The following is a 20,324-nucleotide window of genomic DNA, read 5'->3' as shown; positions in this document are numbered from 1 at the left end:
TAAACTAATATTACGCTCATCACTTTTATCTTATTGTTTTTATTGTTTTTTAATGAAATGATTGAATTGAAATAACGATTAGATTGTTATACGTGACTTTAAGTTTTTTATGTATATATATATATATATACACAGACACGTCTAGTCAAAAACTTATTTTTAAGAGTAGTATTGTATAATTTTCAAAATTTGTATGGGGCTGGTTTAAAATGTTTGGAAAAAATAAACCACTAAGTTTAGTTTTTCAAAGATTGAGGGGGACGGCCATGGCCCAAGCGAGCTCCCGGGTCGATGCAAGGTGAATCTGCCAATAGATCAGATCTTACTAAATATTTTTTGTTTATAAATCCAGTTTATAGGATGTTTGCATGATCATTATTTATCTTACAGTAAAATGCAGATGAAGACAAGTTTAGTATGAATCGGACTTTTAAATTGGCAGTCTTAAACTGATCCCAATTCGACTTTTACTTTCACGATTGAATTTGAATCAAACCTCAGCCTTCATATATGCACAGCCAACTGAATAAAACTGGTTTTCAAAATACATGGATATTTGATATAAAATATTATATGTAACCAGATTTAAATATTAATTCAATCGAATATTTATTGAAAACCGAACGCGAATTTGAATCCAATCGGGTTTCGCTTTTAAATCCTTATCTGATTCTACTTATCAACCAAATGTTAATATTTTTCTATATTACAATTATTTGAACTTGTTTGGCTGGATAGTCAATCCGAATCCTGTTTATTGTCATCCATGAGAGTCCATATTGCAAATGTTATTGTTTCTAAAAGTTCAGAGAAGTCAAGGGGTCACTTGGCAACATGAACATTATGTTAATGTTACGTAGATGCACTCTAAAGACTAAAACAAAATTATATAACTCTGTAACATATTTCCAAAATGTTTATTGCTGTCAAACAACTCCTTAAATTCTGAAATTGACATGAAAAATGTGGGTTAAACATTTGTTCAATAAAATCATCTTTGGCTAAAATAGCTTTTTAACACATATGTAAATTTAACGAAGCACGTGTTTGTAAATTATCTTATAAAGTCAAGTGGTTATTTGTAAATGTTTAAATGGTAGGTAGGCAGTTTTTAATAAACTAATTGGTCATTGGCTGTTTATGAATTTCTCAAAGTATATTGCATTCTGTTGGAACAAAAATTAACTGGATGCGAGAACCAACTTTTCAGAAAAGAAATATCCAGGGAGGTGAATTTTGGAATAAAGAGAAACCTTTTGACGGTAATCATTTGAGATTATCAGCTGAGAACTTGATTTATATTGCCTTTTCACTTGTAACTTTTCTGACACAACGGCCCATGGAAAAAGGAACCACCCTTTCTAACCAATTAATCAGTCGGGGAATGAAAATGTTTTAATGAGAAAAGAACTTTATATTTACATTTTTCATATACAAAGAGTATTTCAGTTCTGAGTGTGACGCACTAATGTTGTTTTGACAATATAAGAAGTTGACGCTCCTAACACTCGAAACACTCAGTGACTATCTACCATCCTCTGACTCAAGCCATTGCACCAGTCTGGAGTGCCTGGGACCCGATTTTCCTGGCCCGGGTACCCACCGGCGGCCCGGCCCGACGCCCAGGCCTCGCTCCTAACACTCGAAACACTCAGTAACTATCTACCATCATCTGACTCAATCCTCTGACTCAAGCCATTGCACCAGTCTGGAGTGCCTCAGACCCGATTTTCCTGGCCCGGGTACCCACCGGCGGCCCGGCCCGACGCCCAGGCCTAGTCTGGAGCCATTGCGAGACATTCAAATTAAAATGGAGACTTTGTATGGGAGCAAAATTTTCTTATGAACCTCTCTCTACCCATTTCAACCGGTTGGATTTTTTGTGTGCTCCAGATCCAGGAGATGCATCAAAGATACCTAATCTGAACTTGAAATGGATCGGATCAAATAAGGGCGTTTTTGTTATTTTAGGCTGCACTTGGCTGTCTCAAAACCCAAAACCTTTTGCGTCCTTAATCCAATCCACGGAGGTGCATGTGATGAATAAGGACGGCCATCAACATCTCATAAGGGTTGGAAACCAACAGGGCTTATGAGGAATCAAAGTGGAACCGGGTCCACCCAAAAGTGGACTCATCGTCAGTTAGAGCTGTAAAGGCATGCCCTTTAAACAGGTCCTGGACCCATTGACACTTCACTGAAATAATTGAAAAATAAATGGATCTTTATTTTTTCACATGGAGCTCGACTGGGTTGAAGGTCCAAACCCGTTTTACACCTGAGCTTGTCTTTTTGTTTCACCGTGGATCGATGATTTCCACAGATTTAAGGTCGGATCCTATATATAATGTGGATTTAAGATTTACATTATTGAGATCCTCAGTTTAAACAGGACCTTCCAAAAGACCCATTTTAATGCAGCAATAAATTTAAGATCAGAGACTATCAAACTCAACCTTACAGAAGCTGAAATAATAGTATTGCATGACATCCTGAAACTGACAGTTGTAGAGAATCCCAGATCTTGCTTCGAATCTTAGTTGGGAACGAATCAAAATGAAATGTGGATCCAAGCCTAGAAACTGGATCTCATGTCTGGCTCTGCTTCTGCTTCTTTTGAAGCCTTGATCCGATTCACTCCGGTCACGGTATACGCAGGTCAGCAACCAGATCTGCCTAGAAGTGGGTGCTAGTATTGGATATGGGAGATCGGGATCCGAAACAATCCATTTTGCCTGGGTCAAACCTGAACTAGTGGACTAAAGCGCATCTTTGCGAAACGCCACCTAACGAATTTGAGTTGTTACTCCTATAAATTATGTTTAAAATATCATAAGTAGCATTACTACTATTCTTTATACACCCCATCACGTCTAAAATTAAGCTTGCTATGGTCATTAAATATAAGACACTATTGGAAGCCCCAAGAAAAAGAACAAGCTCTCCATAGAAAGGAAAGTTTACCTCAATTACTCAATACCAATGTCATAAAAATCAGACTGAGTCGAACCACCACGGAGGAGAGCCGCGTGTCGTCGTTAGTATTTGTAACTATTCACAATTTTTTTTCTCTTTTTAACTATTTTTTACGTTTTTACATTTAGTTTTTTCTTTCAAAACATAGATATTTATTATTTTTTTGGCAGCTCCGAGTCCAAATCTGATTTCTGTAAAATCGATTAAATAATTATTTTCAAGTAAAACTTCATAGTCTCCAGGCTAGAATTCGTCTAAATCCTCATCTTGAGGCAACGGTTCCTTGTGGGCAGATCATGGCAAGTTTATTAAATGCACGTTTAGTACAACAATCATTTAGTTGACCATTGTTTACTAGGTAAATTGATTGCCATTGCCTCCCTTTTTGAGTTCGTTGCATTCTTCTTTCCCCCCAGATAGTGGAACTAGAAGCACAATCGTAACAGTTTTCTTTTGAATTTTAAGGCGCCACACTATTTCACCATTGTAGAGAAATCAACGAATAAAGGAAGTTGCAGAGAAGTCGCCGACTCATTAATGGCAGCAAAATCAAGGTTAGAGCTCGTTAAGAGTCTCTCGGCTGACAGATCGACCAAGTGGAGTAAATAAGGTGCAGATTGAGACCCACCCAAAAGGTTGTGCAAAACAGCTAAAATTTTTAACGGCAATTTGCAGTGACTTGTAGTCGTAGGAGGCGTGAATGTTCTGCAACGAACTATAATTTTAAAAACAAGGCCACCAAGCAGACGGCGAAAGAGGGAGGGTGGTGGAAAGGCACCCTTTTCTGAGTTGTTCCCGCCATTAAAATAATGCCCTCCCAACGCCCTTTCCAATTTAAAAATTTTCTGAAAAAGGGTCTTCCATGCACTCGGCGGCCATGGCCAAATCATGGCCCCAATCCCCTTTTGATCCTTTTCCTTTTATTACGAGATTGAAGGGTCCCTTGTTTCTCTGTTCCGGTCGAACAGCACCATCCGGTCCATGCATCAGCAGAGCAATTCCCCCTTCCATCCCTGCTGCTTCTGTGACGTGATCTTTCAGGTTCTCGATTGCTCTGCCTCTATGGTTTCGCCAGCCGTTGCTCGGCGCGCTACGGTGAGAATTTTAGCGGCACTTGACATGGTGTTGTAGGCTTTGGATTTTCTGGTGGCTCTGTGCGATTTTCGTTTTTTTTGTGTTATGTGGATGTTGGGTCGTTGGTTGCAGTATGATGGATGAAGATGGAAACTTATGTTGTCCTTTTGACGCCGATGCCGACCAGGCACTGGATGGTTGTGTTTGTTAGAAATTTGGTTTATGCTATCAATTTATCTGTTCTGCGGCTCAGTATGGTGGCTGAAGTTCTTTGGGTAAAGTAATTTAATTTGATCTTATTGTTGCTGTCAAGACTTTGAAAATTTTTCTGAAGCTTCGCTTGGGTGCTTTCTGTGGCGGTTTTTTGGGCCAATTTGTAGAAGCTTTCGTCAAATTTTAGCTAATCCGGGGCTCTGTATGGGTGTCATATGATGGTTTGGTCAATTTCTTGGTGAATCGCTAAAAGTGATTTGGTTCTGTTCGTATTCTGTTTACTGTGTGAATATCTTGTAAAACTTCGAATGTTTTGGAGCTCTTTATGGGTTGTGTTTGAGATTGATGATCAAGGGAATTCCTGGAGTTTGTACCTGCAGCTTCATTTGGTTTGCTGAGCAAATTGAGCTTTTCGTCACGATTATCCGATAGATGGGAGTAGATGCACCCAGTGAAGCACGGAGACAGACTTGCATCCGCTGTCTGTAATTGTGGCATGTTCTGGAGTACAGTCCGCTAAATTGATTTTCTAGCCACTGTACAAGCTATTTTCAAATCACAACCTACAAAATTACAAATACATTGTAGTTTTCATGCAATTGTGGGGGATTATGCCGGGATTAGGTTTCTTTCTAGTACAAAAGTGTAACTGACAATCAGATTTGGATCCATGAGTAAGTTGTTTCAAATAAATCCACTTACATGTGAACAATCAAACCCATTATTGCACTTACCATCCAAATCAGAATTCGACTCCCAGTCCTACTTCCATTGTCAAATAAGCGAGACGTGGCAACGTCTACATAGAATCCCAACCAAAACTGTCTGTCTATCTGAAATGGGTTCAGATTGGCCGACTCTGGTCTCTTTTGCCAAGGCCATGTATATCGATTATCGTGTGATGCATCCAGATAAACAGCATGGTCAAATTTGCTTTTACAGAATAAACATGCTTACTAAAAGTTGTAATTCATCTTGACAAGATGGTGATGGATTGCAGATGTATGGAGAACATGTGGTTAGTGATGGCAGAGTTGCTTTGGTCGGTCACTAATCAACCATTGGTCAACAACTTGTTGCTGAATCATGCCTCAGCTGGCCCATATATGTGAAGCCTGTGCTTATCCAACAGAAACACAGAGCTTTCCATGTCCAGGTATTATCCATATAAATGTTTCTTTCCTAACTTTTTTTTCTTCCATTGCGTTTTGCAATTTTAACTCCATAATTTGGTTCACCAGAAAGCCTAGTCCAACTAAGGCCCGGGTTGTGAAGTGAGAGCAGTAAATGGGGGCCATACTACATTTTTTTGACCTTAATCAAACTGGCAAATCAGGGAAGCAATTGATGCATGCAAGACATTTCGAAGGTGAGAAATTTAATGATTCAGTAGCATCCATGTGTGCATGCCTGAACACATTTATGCTGGCTAATTTTTTGGTATTATTGGAACATACATCCAGGGCCGGAAGCTCCAAGAAACAGCTTAGAGCTCCCATTGGATGCATCCCAGAGCTTATTTTCTAAGGATGAAAGTATACCGGTAATTCTATCTCTCTTTCTCTCTCTAATTTAAGGTGATATTGGCTACTGCAGTAGCTTTTTTCTATGTAAGTCCAACTTGTCTCTGCTTGCACTGACCACAAGCTATTTTTTTAACTTGCTTTGTCTTTGTTAGTTGGTGTCTTCATTAATAGCCCTTTTTCTGTTCAGAGTTTCTCTACCTGCAGTCTTGTTAATTCAATCTCAAATACATGAGGAACATGCCGATATCTTGTTAATTCATTCTCAAATACATGAGGAACATACTTTGGCTGCGCTTCTGCTGTGTACAAAAAAATAATTTTTACAGTACCTAACTTTTCTGTACATTTCAGTATTCTTACCAAGTGAAGCACCCGTCTACAAAAAATGAGCTTTGTCAAAGTGGAACCCCCATGAAGCTATTGATAGACAGGGAGATATCAAAGGAACCTGAGATCAAACAATGTGTACCCAGTGTTGTAGCTCGTTTAATGGGTCTAGACAAGTTCCCAACAGATTCAAAATTACCTACATATGAACCAAACTATGGTTTGGGTTCAGGAAAAGCAACAGTAACTAAGGAACTAACGGTTCCAAGGGAAATTAACCACAGAAAACGGGATGCACTTTTTAGCAGAAAGAAACAAAAGTCGCATGATTCTGGAACCAGCTCAAAGTTGTCAAAATCTCTAGTTGGTGATCATCCCCAAGAGCAGGAATTACAAAATTTCAAAAAGGAATTTGAAGCATGGCAAGCATCCAAAGTCTGGGAAAGCTCAAGAGGTTGTGGGTTTGACCTTAGAAATGGATTTTGGTATGATCAACGAGCTATTGCACAAGAAAGTCTGAACAAGGAAAAGTTGGCTCGATATACAGATGCTAAAAGAAATAGAACTTATGAAAAGCCTCCAGAAATAGGCTACTATACTCCAAGCAGATTGGAGACCAGCGTGCAGCCAGAGACAGACTTTCAAGGCAATAAAAGTAGCTTATACCAAGGAAACCAATTGGAGACGTTCTCCATGTGGAATGGTAATAGAAGCATTAAGTATGATCGAACTCATTCTGTGGAATATGAGGAACAGCAAACTAGCGCATTACCTACAAAAATAGTCATACTAAAGCCTGGACCTGAAAGGTTTGACGACTGTGATGAGTCCAAATCTCTTTCGGAAAGTGCCATAGAAGAAGAAGAAGAAGAAGGAAGCATTGAGGATTTTCTCAAAGAGGTCAAGGAAAGGCTTATACTTGGAATGAGGGGCAATTCTGTAAAACATATCAAGCAACAAAACAATGAGATCAGTTCCTTCTGTGGTAGGCCAACTAATCCAAAGGAAATTGCTCAGAAAATAGCAAAGCAAGTAAGAGAAAGTGTTACAAGAGATATGAGCTTACTTAGGTCAGAATCTATGAGGTCACAGAACAGTGATTTTCAGGTTGGTACACCAGGTTCCCCTGAACTTATTAACAGAGATGCACGAAAGTTCCTATCTGAAAGACTGAGGAATGTGCTAAATGGTGACACAGACATAAACATGCATAAGATGGCTAAGGAGGGGCCAAGGACTTCCATCTTCCAGGAAGGGCCACTACCAATAGGTCCAGACTTTTCAGAGGCAACAAAGAATGTCGGTCATCTGAACCGCATGCAAGACATGGCTGGACTGAAGGCTAGATCCTTCAGACATGACTTGAAGAATGAAATAAAATTCAACCACGATGACTTATCACCAAGGAACCTAATCCGATCTATGTCAGCTCCAGTATCAGGAGCAGCATTTGGCAAGCTTCTCTTGGAGGATCAGCCGATTCTGACGGGGGCCCATATCAGAAGGAAGCAAGAAATGGTTGATAATGTTTCCACAGAACTAAGAAAGAAGAAGAAAAGTAGATTCAACTTCAAAGGAACAGTGTCAAGCTTGAGATATAGTTTGACTCTCAGAGGAAAGCTTTTTAGCAAGAGGATACAATCAGTGGAGAGAGGAGTAGATGAATTTGGCTTAACCAAAACTGCTCTGACCTTGACCATCCCATCACTTAACAGAAATCTGAACGTGCAGGCAAGAATTTGCTATTATTTCATTCCTTTATATTTAAAATAGATTGCACCAGAGAAGTATGTTTCATATATATATATAAAAAAAAAGCTAAAATTGTTTTTTTTTTTTTTTGTGAAGGAAAACTCAACCGAGGTACCACCAAGCCCTGCTTCTGCATGCAGTGATGGCCAAGAGGGACTCTTCAGTGGCCTGACGAATCATACAAGCCCAGTTTCAACTCTTGATGTGCCTTTCAGTGAAGATCTTTCCGTGTCCGATGCCTTCCAAGAGATCAGTTCTAACCTCCAAGGTCAGATACAAGACAAGCTACTATAATATAAAAGCTTACCCCCTTTTTTTACTTTCCCATATGAATGACACATTGGAGAGAGGACGGCAGGGCATGTGTAAAAATTCCCAATTGATCACATTTGAACTTCACTAGACATTTTTCAAGTCCAATATATACACCAAGGGTGGGAGATGTATCCATGGTGTCGTCTGAATGTATACACCAAGGGGTTGTACTGCTGCTCCCAAGAGTATTCAGGTCCGGATTTCCCTTCAAGTTTCAACATAAAAAGGGGAGAAAACAAAAGATTGGGGTTAAATGTATTGGTAGTGCTGAGCGACATTTCATAACGACAAATGATAGGACAAACCCCAAAAATCCACTTTGAGTTGGTGGCCAACTTTTGTGATAGGATACTAGCATATTGTTAAACTGTTTGTCGATCATTATCTATTATGACCATAACCATGTTAAATGATTGCATGCAATCTGGGCTGCCTGGCATGCAGCATGAAATGAAGGTATACAATGGCATTTCGTACACTTCCCTTCATGTGTAAAATGATTCTGCATGGATAGGAATTATTGCCATCAGAAATTGGTGTTAACTGAAGCACTAACCCCTTTCTTGCCAACAGACTTGAAGCAGCAGATAGACCAGCTTGGCGTTAACGAGACTGATGTGGCATCACAAGATGGTAGGGAGGAAGATATTATTCAGCTAGAAGCAGAAGAGGAGTTAGAAGGAGGACCAGAAGTTTATCTGAGAGATGTACTTGGTGCTGCAGGTATTTTTGAGGGTTTGGATGGGATTGTATCAATGTGGGATTCCAATTCTGCCCCTATTAGGAGGTGGGTTTTTGAGGACGTTGAAGAAGCTTACAGGAAAAAAGGCAAGCAACGTCAGGGTTCCATCCAGGATCCAAGCAATAGCAGTTTGGAGCGTAAGCTTCTCTTTGATTTATTGAATGAAGCTCTAGAATCTAAACTAAGCTTGTTGGGGTCAGACGTTACTTTAAGTAAAAGCCTTGTGGGATCAACAATGATGCTTCCAAGCAGCAAGCAGTTAATTGATGATGTCTGTGCTACTGTGAACATGTCTACTCACCCATCATTCATGGGAAATGAAACAATACAAGGTATTACTATTAAGGACTTTGAGACAACTCTATGGATGAGAATGATGCAAGGTGATGTTCACTCGATGGGAAGGGACATGGAGAAAATTATCCTGAATGAGTTAGTTGAAGAGGCTGTAATTGAGTTCTGCTGTTAATCATGCATGGTATTGGGGATGCTACCCCCCACCCCATGAGATCATAAATTGCGTTGGGGAGGAAGAGAGAGAGAGAGTCCTATAAGTTTGATTGTTTAATCAATTGTTTCCGGTGATTAATGAATGTTGTAATTTTTTATCAAATGTTAATAAATAAATGCAATTTAACTGAAGTCCTCTTTCTAATATTGCATCTCATGGCTTGTCAGATGACCTATATATCAGTCTGCCAAAGGATGTTCATGACATGAAAATACTAGCAGTAAAAACGTAGTGCAGCTTATCATTTAATCCTTGCCACCTTGCCAGAGTTTAGAACTTGCTTATGTGAAATCTAATCCTGTAGGTGATAGGTAACTAATTTTTGCTGCTGATGAGCATTACAATATCTTCAGTATCTGCTCATGGAGAGTAATAGATAAATCTACATGTGTACTTGATCTCATATAGATGAATTTGTGCTTGGCAGTTCCAATGAATTGTCACATAATTCGGTTCCGGAGTCCAGCTTCTCATGGGTTAATAGAATGCCTGGATTTCACGTAGACCATATTTTATTCAAGAAAATAAGAACCATTTTCGAGATCATTAACATTCTGTTTTCCATCAGGAGCGGAGCTACTTGTTGGCGGTGGCCCACACCAGCCCATCAAAAATCCTATTACAATATCTCAAGTTCACATAGCCTTGACATAAAGTTATATGCAATGCCCACACCAAACTTGTATCGCCAACTCAAGTGCCCTACACCAAAAAAATATTGGCTCCGCCACTATTTCCAACCAACAAAACACAATACCCAAAACATTTCTACTACCTATTTCATAGCCAGAGTCTGGCTGTTGATAGATATTTATTTATAGTTTATACTCCTAAAGCCAGACCATATCCAGCCATCATAATTCAGGCTAACCTGTCAAGGACGTATGCTTTCAGATCTATCCCTAGGAAAACCATGACTACCTTCTGGAATGGAGGCAATCATTCGACAAAGCATATGAATTATGGAGATTATACAGGGACAACATTTCACATAGGCCCGACATGTGATTATATCATTCTTCAGGCATGGCCAAACAATATGACCTGTACTCCCACATCAAGAAAGGTCTACTGGTGGGGATACCCTATACACATGAAGCTTGTACTTGAAGTAATTGAGTTTAATCGAAAGCTTGGGACTACAAAATTTTTGAGATCAGGACCCTGGATCAAAGTCAAACCCTGCCCCTCTACCGTTGGATCAGAGGTTTAATCTGATCCGTCTTAGGTGTTAGATTTTGATTTGAGACCAATGATTTGGATTAGAGACTGAATCTGATTCAATTAAGATGTTGAATTTGGATCAAGGGTCTCATCTGATCCGTTATAGATGATTAAATTCAGAACATGGGTCCCGACCACGGGTCTAATCGGTCCGTTTTCGGTGTTTGCAACTAGAGTATAAATCACAGGTCTAATATGATCTTATTTAGATGTTGTATTGGATTTAAGTCCAGGATCGAGATCTACAATCCACTTTTGGGCATCATGTGGGCGATCTCCTAAACATCCCAATAAACAAGTTGAAGGTCATAAGTAATGAAAATGATCTTTGTCCCAAAGAGAAGGATTTTAATTTTTAATGAACAATTATTACATATGAAATATTCAATATAAAGTATTTGAATGGGGAACATCAAAGACAATTATCCAACGTTGGAATATTCTAATCCATGATTCAAATATTTATATCAATATTCTTGGTAAAATAATCCAAAGAATCATTGAAGATCATAAATTGTTCATTGATGATGGAGAGATATTAGAGAACCCTACTCTTTTTCGACAAATTGTTAGTGCTCTCTCTTATCTCTCTATCACCTGGCCAGATATTGCTCATGCAGTTCATGTCATAAGTCAATTCCAACAAAAGCCCACTTTAGTACACATGGGAGCGGCAATGCGGATTGTGTGATAAGTGAAGAACACAATCAAGAAAGGACTTTTCTTATCTTCCTCCTCTACATTAGAGTTAGTTGCTTATACCAATGCTGATTGGGGTGTAGATCCCAATAATAGGCACTCCACCACTGGTTTTTTGTGTGTTTTTAGGTAACTCGTTAATTTCCTGGCCATGCAAGAAACAGAACAAGGTGTCTCTATCATCAACTAAAGCTGAATATCAAGCCATGACATCTACGACAATGGAGATTGTGTGAGTCAAAAGTTTGTTGAAAGATATGGGCCTTCATCTTGTGGATCCTGTCAAGCTTTGTTGTGACAATAAGAATGTCATTTATACTGCTAGCAACCACACATTTCATGAAAGGACAAAGCATAGAGAGATGGACTACCATTATGTTCGTGAAGAGTTCTTTCAGAAAAACATAGGTCTCTCTTATGTTCCCTCTGAATATTGTTGACGGGTTTTGTTGTACGGGTCCGGATCCGTACCCGATCCGGTTTGTCCTGGTTAGGACTACTTATATCTCTGTAAACCCTAATCTTAAGAGTAATGAAGTTTCTAAGAGAGAGAGTGTCTGGCTGCTAGTGGGCACCAGACCTCCTCACCCGTGGTTTTTCTTCCCTCGTGTTGAGGGTTTTCCACGTTACCTTGGTGTGCTATCTTCTACTCCCGTGCATATTTTATCACAACATGGTATCAGAGCCGTGAAGTTCCGGCGTTACTGTTGCTTGATCGTTTGATCGTGTTGAAGGAGGCCCCCGGCACTGTTCATCGCCCAACGGAATCTTTCAACTGTTCAACACCGACGCCTCACGCACGACGACCGGCCGACGTCCGACGCCGACGTCCGACGCCTCTGCACGACGTCGCCTGTTCTTGGCGCACGCTGCCAAGCGCCGCCCTCTGCTTCCGCCGTTGATCCTTGACTGCGTCGCACCACCCGACGTTGCTGCCGTGCTGTGCTGCGCCTCTGCCATTGCCGCGTCCCGCCGCTCCCGCTGACTCTCCCCGCCTGCGTCGTCTCTGCCCAGTGCTGTCCTCTGGGTTGCCGCTGCTGTGTGTGTTGTTGGGCAGCCACTTCTAGCTGGTGATCATGGCTGACTCGTCTTCCTCCTTAGTCAATACCAATCTACCGGATGTTGTCTGCGCGGACTGATCATGTACCGGTTCAAGTTACCACCATTCAACTTACCAAGGAGAACTATTCACGATGGTCTGCTGCAATTACTATGGGGATTGTTGGGCAAGGACGCATTGCCTATGTGAATGGGAGAAAGGTCGAACCTGCTGCAGATAGTCTGGCTTGGGATACATGGTTTCTTGAAGACAACCAAGTAAAAACCTGGATTGTTAATTCAGTGTCCCCGGATATCCAAACCCTCATTCTTCGCAAGAAGACTGCAAGGGATATGTGGATTATTTTGGAGCAGATGTATGGTCAAAAGAAAAGGAAAGTTCTTGTGTATCAACTTATGAAGGATGTGTATGCCCTGCGACAAGGTGCTCTCTCAGTTGCAAACTTTTATGCAGCATTAAAATCGAAGTGGGAGGACCTTGACTATCATTCTGATATTACATGGAGGTGTCCTCACGACCAGATGCAGTATATGACCAAGGAATGGGAGAACAGGATATTCCTTTTCTTATCCGGACTAAATGATGACTTTGAAAATATAAGGAGTCAGATTCTTAACTCTGACGAATCATTTAGTATTGAAGATGTTTATTCCCGAGTTGAAGCTGAAGAACAGAGAAGGCTGCTCTCTAGTGGACGAAAGGGGGATGAACTATCTGCCTATGTTAGCCGTGCCCCTGTGGGAACTCCTCATTCTTCCCGGAAATGTGCACATTGCAAAAAACTTGGTCATACTAGAGATTTTTGTTGGGACCTTCTAGTGGGAAGAAGCCTGTATCGTCTGCAACAAGTCTTAGTGATGGGAAAGGTTCTATTTCTGCAGAACAGATTCGTGAGCTGCGAGCATATTTGAGCAAGGTTGATGTTGGTCAGGCAGATACACCAGATGAAGTGAAGATCAATCAGGCATTGGCTGTTTCAGGGGCAGAAGGTACTTCTTATATGGGTGAATGGTTTGTTGACAGTGGTGCCACTCATCACATGACTGGCAACCCCAAGCTTTTCCATGACTACAAGCTATCCTCGGGAAAGGAACGTGTGTCCCTTGCCGATCGTTCCTTTATTTCTGTGGCAGGAAAAGGGAGTCTTTCCTTGTTGAATAATTTTTTAGTTCACGATACCTTACATGTTCCCCATCTTCCCTTAAATTTGTTATCTGTTAGTAAGATTACCAAGGAACTGAAGTGTGAACTTATATTTTCTGAAAAACGTTGTGTTTTGTAGAACTTGGTGACAGGGAAGAAGATTGGGATTGGTTTGGAGTCTGATGGGTTATATCGGCTTCCTATACGTGTTGCCACAGCTCTTATGTCAGCAGTCAGCAGGAGAGAGAAAAAGAAAGAAGAGTGTCGTCAGTTATTTTTGTTTTGGCATGAACGCCTTGGTCATCTCCCATTTGGGATTTTGAAACAATTGTTCCCTGAACTATGTTCTAGTTTAAACATTTCCATGTTATCATGTGATGTGTGTCAGTTTGCGAAGCATGTTAGAGCTTCATATCCAATTTCAAATAGTCGTTCTAATAAAGCTTTCTCCTTGGTTCATTCTGATGTGTGGGGGCCTTCGGGCATTCATTCTCGTGGTGGTTTTCAGTACTTTATAACTTTTATAGATAACTATTCAAGGTGTACCTTTGTGTATTTGTTGAAAGATCGTAGTGAGGTGCCTCACATTATTGAAACTTTCATCCTCCTAGTGGAAAACCAGTATGGAAATTCTGTCAAGACATTTCGGTCTGATAATGCTTGCGAATATATGTGTCTCACTGTTGAAGAATTCTTTCGAAAGAGGGGAATTGTTCATGAGACATCCTGTAGTTATACCCCCCCTCAAAATGGGGTTGCTGAGAGGAAAAATCGTCAGTTGCTCAATGTCACCCGAGCCATATTGTTCCAAAGAAATCTCCCAAAATACTATTGGGGAGATGCAATCCTTACTAGTGTCTACTTGATTAATCGCATGCCTAGTCATGTGCTAAAGGGTCGTTCTCCCTACTCTATGCTTCCAGGGAATAGTCAACCTTTTCACCTCCCTCCTCGAGTCTTTGGATGTGTGTGTTTCATACATAACCATAGCCCAAATGTGAAAAAACTTGATCCCAAATCTATTAAGGGCATCTTTCTTGGGTATTCTTCCACTCAAAAAGGGTATAAATGTCTAGATCCCACCACTGGTCGAGTTCACATTACCAAAGATGTCACATTCTTGGAACATGTCTCCTTTTTTGGTGAGAATTCTCTTCAGGGGGAGAAGTTAATGTCTAAGGAAGAGTATTCTCCCACTCAGGAAATTTAGTTTACAGACTTTATGGATTACAGGCGTGAAGAGAATCCTGCTGCCAAGGTGCTTGGTAAAGATGAAGAGGGGACGTCTACTAAGGTACATGAACAGGAGGAGGGAGAGCATCTTATGGTGACAGAACAAGAGGGTAATCGTATGTTTGGACAGGTGTATTCTAGGAGAAGAGCTTGTACTGACAAGGTGATTGATGATGAGGAGGTTACACCGAATCCCAATCCTACTTCTTCCTTGGATGATCCAAGTCATGTTCAGAAGCAAGATGTTGGAAGAGAAATTCAAACTGGAAAAGAAAAGGAGGACCTTCCCATTGCCTTGAGAAAGGGTGTCAGGTCATGTACCCAACACCCTATTGGTAACTTCGTATCTTACTCTAGATTGAGCACTGACTATAAATGTTTTGTATCCTCCTTGGCTGTGGTTGTGATTCCCAAGAATGCTACAAAGGCTCAGGGTGACACTAAGTGGTCTCATGCAATGAAAGAAGAGATGGAAGCTTTAGACAGAAATCAGACATGGGAGGTGGTTGATATTCCTGAAGCAACCCATTTGGTTGGGTCAAAGTGGGTTTACACTGTTAAGTACAAACCAGATGGGAACATTGAGAGGTACAAAGCAAGATTAGTGGCCAAGGGGTTCAGTCAGAAATATGGGATCGACTACTTAGAGACGTTTGCTCCAGTTGCAAAGATGAAGACTGTTAGAGTTATTATTTCATTGGCGGTATTGAAGGACTGGGAGATGTGCCAACTTGATGTGAAAAATGCCTTTCTCAATGGAGATCTCGAAGAGGAGGTGTACATGTGCATGCCACCAGGTTTTGAGAAACCTGGAAAATGCTGTAAATTGAAGAAAGCTTTGTATGGGCTAAAACAGTCTCCCCGAGCATGGTTTGAACGGCTCAGACTTGTTATGAAGAAACATGGCTACAAACAAGGAAATGGAGATCATACCCTGTTTGTAAAGAGAATAGAGAGTAAAGTTACTCTACTGTTGGTTTATGTTGATGATATGATTGTTACACGTGATGATAAGGAAGAGATAGCAAGATTAAAGGGTTTACTATCTACTGAAGATCTTGGTAAGCTGAAGTATTTCCTTGGTATTGAAATTGCTAGATCAGGTACAACTCTTGTACTTAGTCAAAGGAAGTATACCCTGGATCTACTGAAGGAGACAGGAAAACTGGGGTGCAGACCAGCCTCTACTCCTATAGATGCTGGGCATAAACTTGGTAGCAAAGATGGGGAACTGTTGTGTGAAGAAGCTAAAGGGAGATACCAACGTCTAGTTGGCAAACTGATTTATCTCACTCTGACTAGACCTGATATCACCTTTGCTGTAAATGTGATGTCTTAGAGGAAATATGTTCTTGATCTTTTGCAGGAAACAAGATTATTGGGAGCCAAACTGGCTACACTTCCTATGAATCCTCGAATTCATATTCATGATGATGACTCATAAACTTTTGACTCCCGTTCTTACAGATCGTTGATAGGGAAACTTTTATACTTGACTATCACTCGACCTAATATCAGTTTTGCTGTGAACAAGTTAAGTCAATTCATGGAAAAACCTCAGAAAATTCATTGGGAGGCTGCTCTAATGGTGGTAAAATACTTGAAATCAGCCCCGGAAAAGGGGTTATGGTTCAAAAAGGGATCATGTGTGGACATAGAAGCATATAGTGACGCTGATTATGCAGGGTCAGTAGATGACATGAAATCGACTACGGGTTTTTGTGTCTTTGTTGGTGGGAATCTTATTTCTTGGAGAAGCAAAAAACAAAATGTGGTTGCTAGATCTAGTGTTGAGTCTGAATATAGAGCAATGGCCCAAACTGCGGCTGAAATGTCTTGGGTCAAATCTGTGCTTCTAGAATTGGGGATTTCTGTGACACTCCTAATGAAGATGTACTGTGACAATAGAGCAGCAACCTACATTGCAAATAATCCTGTTTTCCATGAGAGGACTAAACACATTGAAGTAGATTGTCATTATGTTCGGGACTTGGTACAAGAAGGAGTTATTGACACCATTCATGTCTCTTCTGAAGATCAAGCTGCTGATATGTTCACTAAGGCTCTTCCCATTGGCGATTTCTTGAGAGGATGTAACAAGCTGAGCATGATTGATATTTATGCTCCAGCTTGAGGGGGAGTGTTAAATACTTATAGCAGTCGGGTGGTTTTCTGAATTATTAGAAAGTTGGAATAGGTTCACTTAATTATTGTCTTATGTTTAGTGGACTATTTTTGTAAAATTGGTAACACACCCTAGTCTCATTAATAGGAGATTAGGGTTACGTGCTGGAATAAGAAAAACGTTCCCCTCTCTCTCTCTCGTTCTCTCACTTTCTCCCTCTATCTCTCTCGCCCCTTCTTCTTCCAATAATCAACAGATACCAGTAACTCTCTCTCTCTCTCTCTCTCTAATTTAATACGATATTGGCTGCTGCCGTAGCTTTTGTCTACATAAGGCCAACAAGTCTCTGCATGCACTGACCACAAGCTAATTTTTTAGCTTGCTTCGTCTTTTGTTAGTTGGTGTCTTCATTAATAGCACTTTTTCTGAACAGAGTTTCCCTACCTGCAGTTTTATGTGACATCCATATCTTGTTAATTCAATCTCAAATACAAGAGGAACATATCGATATCTTGTTAATTCATTCTCAAATACATGAGGAACATACTTTGGCTACGCTTCTGCTGTGCACCCATCTACAAAAATTGAGCTTTATCAAAGTAGAACCCCCATGAAGCTATTGATAGACAGGGAGACATCCCTGAGATCAAACAAAGTGTACCCAGTGTTGTAGCTCATTTCACGGGTCTAGATAAGTTCCCAACAGATTCAAAAATTACCTACATATGAACCAAACTGTGGTTTGAGTTCAGGAAAATCAACAGTAACTAAGGAACTAATGGTTCCAAGGGAACTTAATGACAAAAAACGGGATGCACTTTTTAGCAGAAAGAAACAAAACTCACATGATTCTGGAACCAGCTCAAAGTTGTCAAAATCTCTAGTTGGTGATCATCCCCAAGAGCAGGAATTACAAAATTTCAGAAAGGAATTTGAAGCATGGCAGGCATCCAAAGTCTGGGAAAGCTCAAGAGGTTGTGGGTTTGACCTTAGAAATGGATTTTGGTATGATCAACGAGCTATTGCACAAGAAAGTCTGAACAAGGAAAAGTTGGCTCGATATACAGATGCTAAAAGAAATAGAACTTATGAAAAGCCTCCAGAAATGGGCTACTATACTCCAAGCAGATTGGAGACCAGCGTGCAAACAGAGACAGACTTTCATTTCAAGGCAATAAAAGTAGCTTATACCAAGGAAACCAATTGGAGACGTTCTTCATGTGGAATGGTAATAGAAGCATTAAGTATGATCGAACTCATTCTGTGGAATATGAGGAACAGCAAACTAGCGCATTACCTACAAAAAAGCATACTAAAGCCTGGACCTGAAAGGTTTGACGACTGTGATGAGTCCAAATCTCTTCCGGAAAGTGCCATACAAGAAGAAGAAGAAGAAGGAAGTATTGAGGATTTTATCAAAGAGGCCAAGGAGAGGCTTAGACTTGGAATGATGGGCAATTCTGTAAAACATGTCAAGCAACAAAACAATGAGATCAGTTCCTTCTGTTGTAGGCAAACTAACCCAAAGGAAATTGCTCAGCAAATAACGAAGCAGGTAAGAGACAATGTCACAAGAGATATGAGCTTACTTAGGTCAGAATCTATGAGGTCACAAAACAGTGATTTTTAGGTTGGTACACCAGGTTCCCCTGAACTTATTAACAGAGGCACTCGAAAGTTCCTATCTGAAAGACTGAGGAATGTGTTAAATGGTGACAGACACAGACATGCATAAGATAGATAAGGAGGGGTCAAGGACTTCCATCTTCCAGGAAGGGCCACTACCAATAGGTCCAGACTTTTCAAAAGCAAGAAAGAATGTCGTCATATGAATCATATGCAAGACATGGCTGGACTGAAGGCTAGATCCTTCAGACATGAGTAGAAGAATGAAATAAAATTCAACCACGACGACTTGTCACCAAGGAACCTAATCCGATCTATGTCAGCTCCAGTATCAGGAGCAGCATTTGGCAAGCTTCTCTTGGAGGATCAGCCGATTCTGACAGGGGACCATGTCAGAAGGAAGCATGAAATGGTTGATAATGTTTCCACAGAACTAAGAAAGAAGAAGAAAAGTAGACTCAACTTCAAAGGAACAGTATCAAGCTTGAGATATAGTTTCACTCTCAGAGGAAAGCTTTTTGGCAAGAGGATACAATCAGTGGAGAGAGGAGTAGATGAATTTGGTTGAACCAAAACTGCTTTGACCTTGATCATCCCATCACTTGCCAGAAACCAGAACTTGCAAGCAAGAATTTGCTATTATTTCATTCCTTTATATTTAGAATAGATTCCAAGTCTCCTACCGCAGGGTATGCGTAAAATTTCCCAAGTGATAACATTTTAACTTCAGACATTTTTCTAGTCCAGGTAACATGTTTTAAGTGAATGACCAAAAGTTTAAGCGTGGAGGCTCTGGCTATTAGACAGGTAGTCATATAGCCAGAGGTACTGCTGAAAGCATACACCAAGCGGTGGGAGATGTATCCATGGTGTCGTCTGAATGTATACACCAAGGGGTTGTACTGCTGCTCCAAAGATTATTCAGGTGTGGATTTCCTTTTAAGTTTCAACATAAAAAGGGAGAAAACAAAAGACTGGGGTTAAAAGTAATGGTAGTGGTGAGCCATGTTTCATAACCACAAATGATAGGACATGTCCAGATTGAAACCCAAAATCCACTTTGAATTGGCGGCCAACTTTTGTGATAGGATACTAGCATATTATTAAACTGTTTGTCGACCATTATCTATTATGACCATAACCATGTTAAATTATCGCATGCAATCTGGGCTGCCTGGCATGCAGTATGAAATGAAGGTATATGATGGCATTTCGTACGCTTCCCTTCATGTGTAAAACGATTCTGCATGGACAGGAATTATTGCCATCAGAAATTGGTGTTATTTGAGGCACTAATCTGTTTCTTGCCAACAGACTTGAAGCGGAAGATAGACCAGCTTGGCTTTAACGAGACTGATGTGGCATCACAAGATGGTAGAGAGGAGGATATTATTCAGCTAGAAGCAGAAGAGGAGTTAGAAGGAGGACCAGAAGTTTATGTGAGAGATGTACTTGGTGCTGCTGGTATTTTTGAGGGTTTGGATGGGATTGCATCACTGTGGGATTCCATTTCTGCCCCTATTAGGAGGTGGGTTTTTGAGGACGTTGGGGTGTCTTACAGGAAAAAAGGCAAGCGACGTCAGGGTTCCGTCCAGGATCCAAGCGATAGCAGTTTGGAGCGTAAACTTCTATTTGATTTATTGAATGTAGCTTTAGAATCTAAACTAGGCATGTTGGGGTCGGACGTTACATTAAGTAAAAGCCTTGTGGGATAAAAAATGATGCTTCCAAGCAGCAAGCAGTTAGATGATGTGCCACTGTGAACATGTTTACTCACC

General features: G+C 40.5%; 2 protein-coding genes across 2 annotated transcripts in view; one reads left to right on the top strand and one right to left on the bottom strand.

Annotated features, from left to right (window-relative positions):
- The first annotated feature begins 3,569 nt into the window (after positions 1-3,569).
- On the top strand, positions 3,570-9,567 carry LOC116248242 (uncharacterized). The gene is made up of 7 exons (XM_031620911.2): positions 3,570-4,071; positions 5,264-5,419; positions 5,505-5,632; positions 5,727-5,806; positions 6,141-7,847; positions 7,965-8,136; positions 8,757-9,567. The coding sequence occupies exons 3-7, from the start codon at positions 5,551-5,553 to the stop codon at positions 9,392-9,394; spliced, it is 2,679 nt and encodes an 892-aa protein (XP_031476771.1). The 5' UTR covers positions 3,570-4,071; positions 5,264-5,419; positions 5,505-5,550; the 3' UTR covers positions 9,395-9,567.
- Positions 8,144-20,324, bottom strand: part of LOC116247483 (uncharacterized) — a 50,865-nt gene continuing 38,684 nt past the window's right edge. Inside the window, exon 5 of the mRNA XM_050075898.1 lies at positions 8,144-8,388. The gene's annotated coding sequence lies outside the window, so the exon portion shown is untranslated. The remainder of the gene's footprint in view (positions 8,389-20,324) is intronic.

The sequence above is a fragment of the Nymphaea colorata genome, chromosome 2 (assembly GCF_008831285.2).
Source record: "Nymphaea colorata isolate Beijing-Zhang1983 chromosome 2, ASM883128v2, whole genome shotgun sequence".
Classification (NCBI taxonomy): Eukaryota; Viridiplantae; Streptophyta; class Magnoliopsida; order Nymphaeales; family Nymphaeaceae; genus Nymphaea; species Nymphaea colorata.
The sequence above is the reverse complement of the archived record's forward strand: the minus strand, read 5'-3'. Positions and strand labels throughout refer to the sequence as shown.

Coding starts and splice junctions, on each gene's coding strand:
- LOC116248242 (XM_031620911.2), top strand. CDS start 5,551: ATGGGGGCCATACTACATTTTTTTGACCTTAATCAAACTGGCAAATCA. Junction 7,848..7,964: donor ACAGAAATCTGAACGTGCAG/GCAAGAATTTGC, acceptor TTTTTTGTGAAG/GAAAACTCAACCGAGGTACC. Junction 8,137..8,756: donor GATCAGTTCTAACCTCCAAG/GTCAGATACAAG, acceptor TCTTGCCAACAG/ACTTGAAGCAGCAGATAGAC.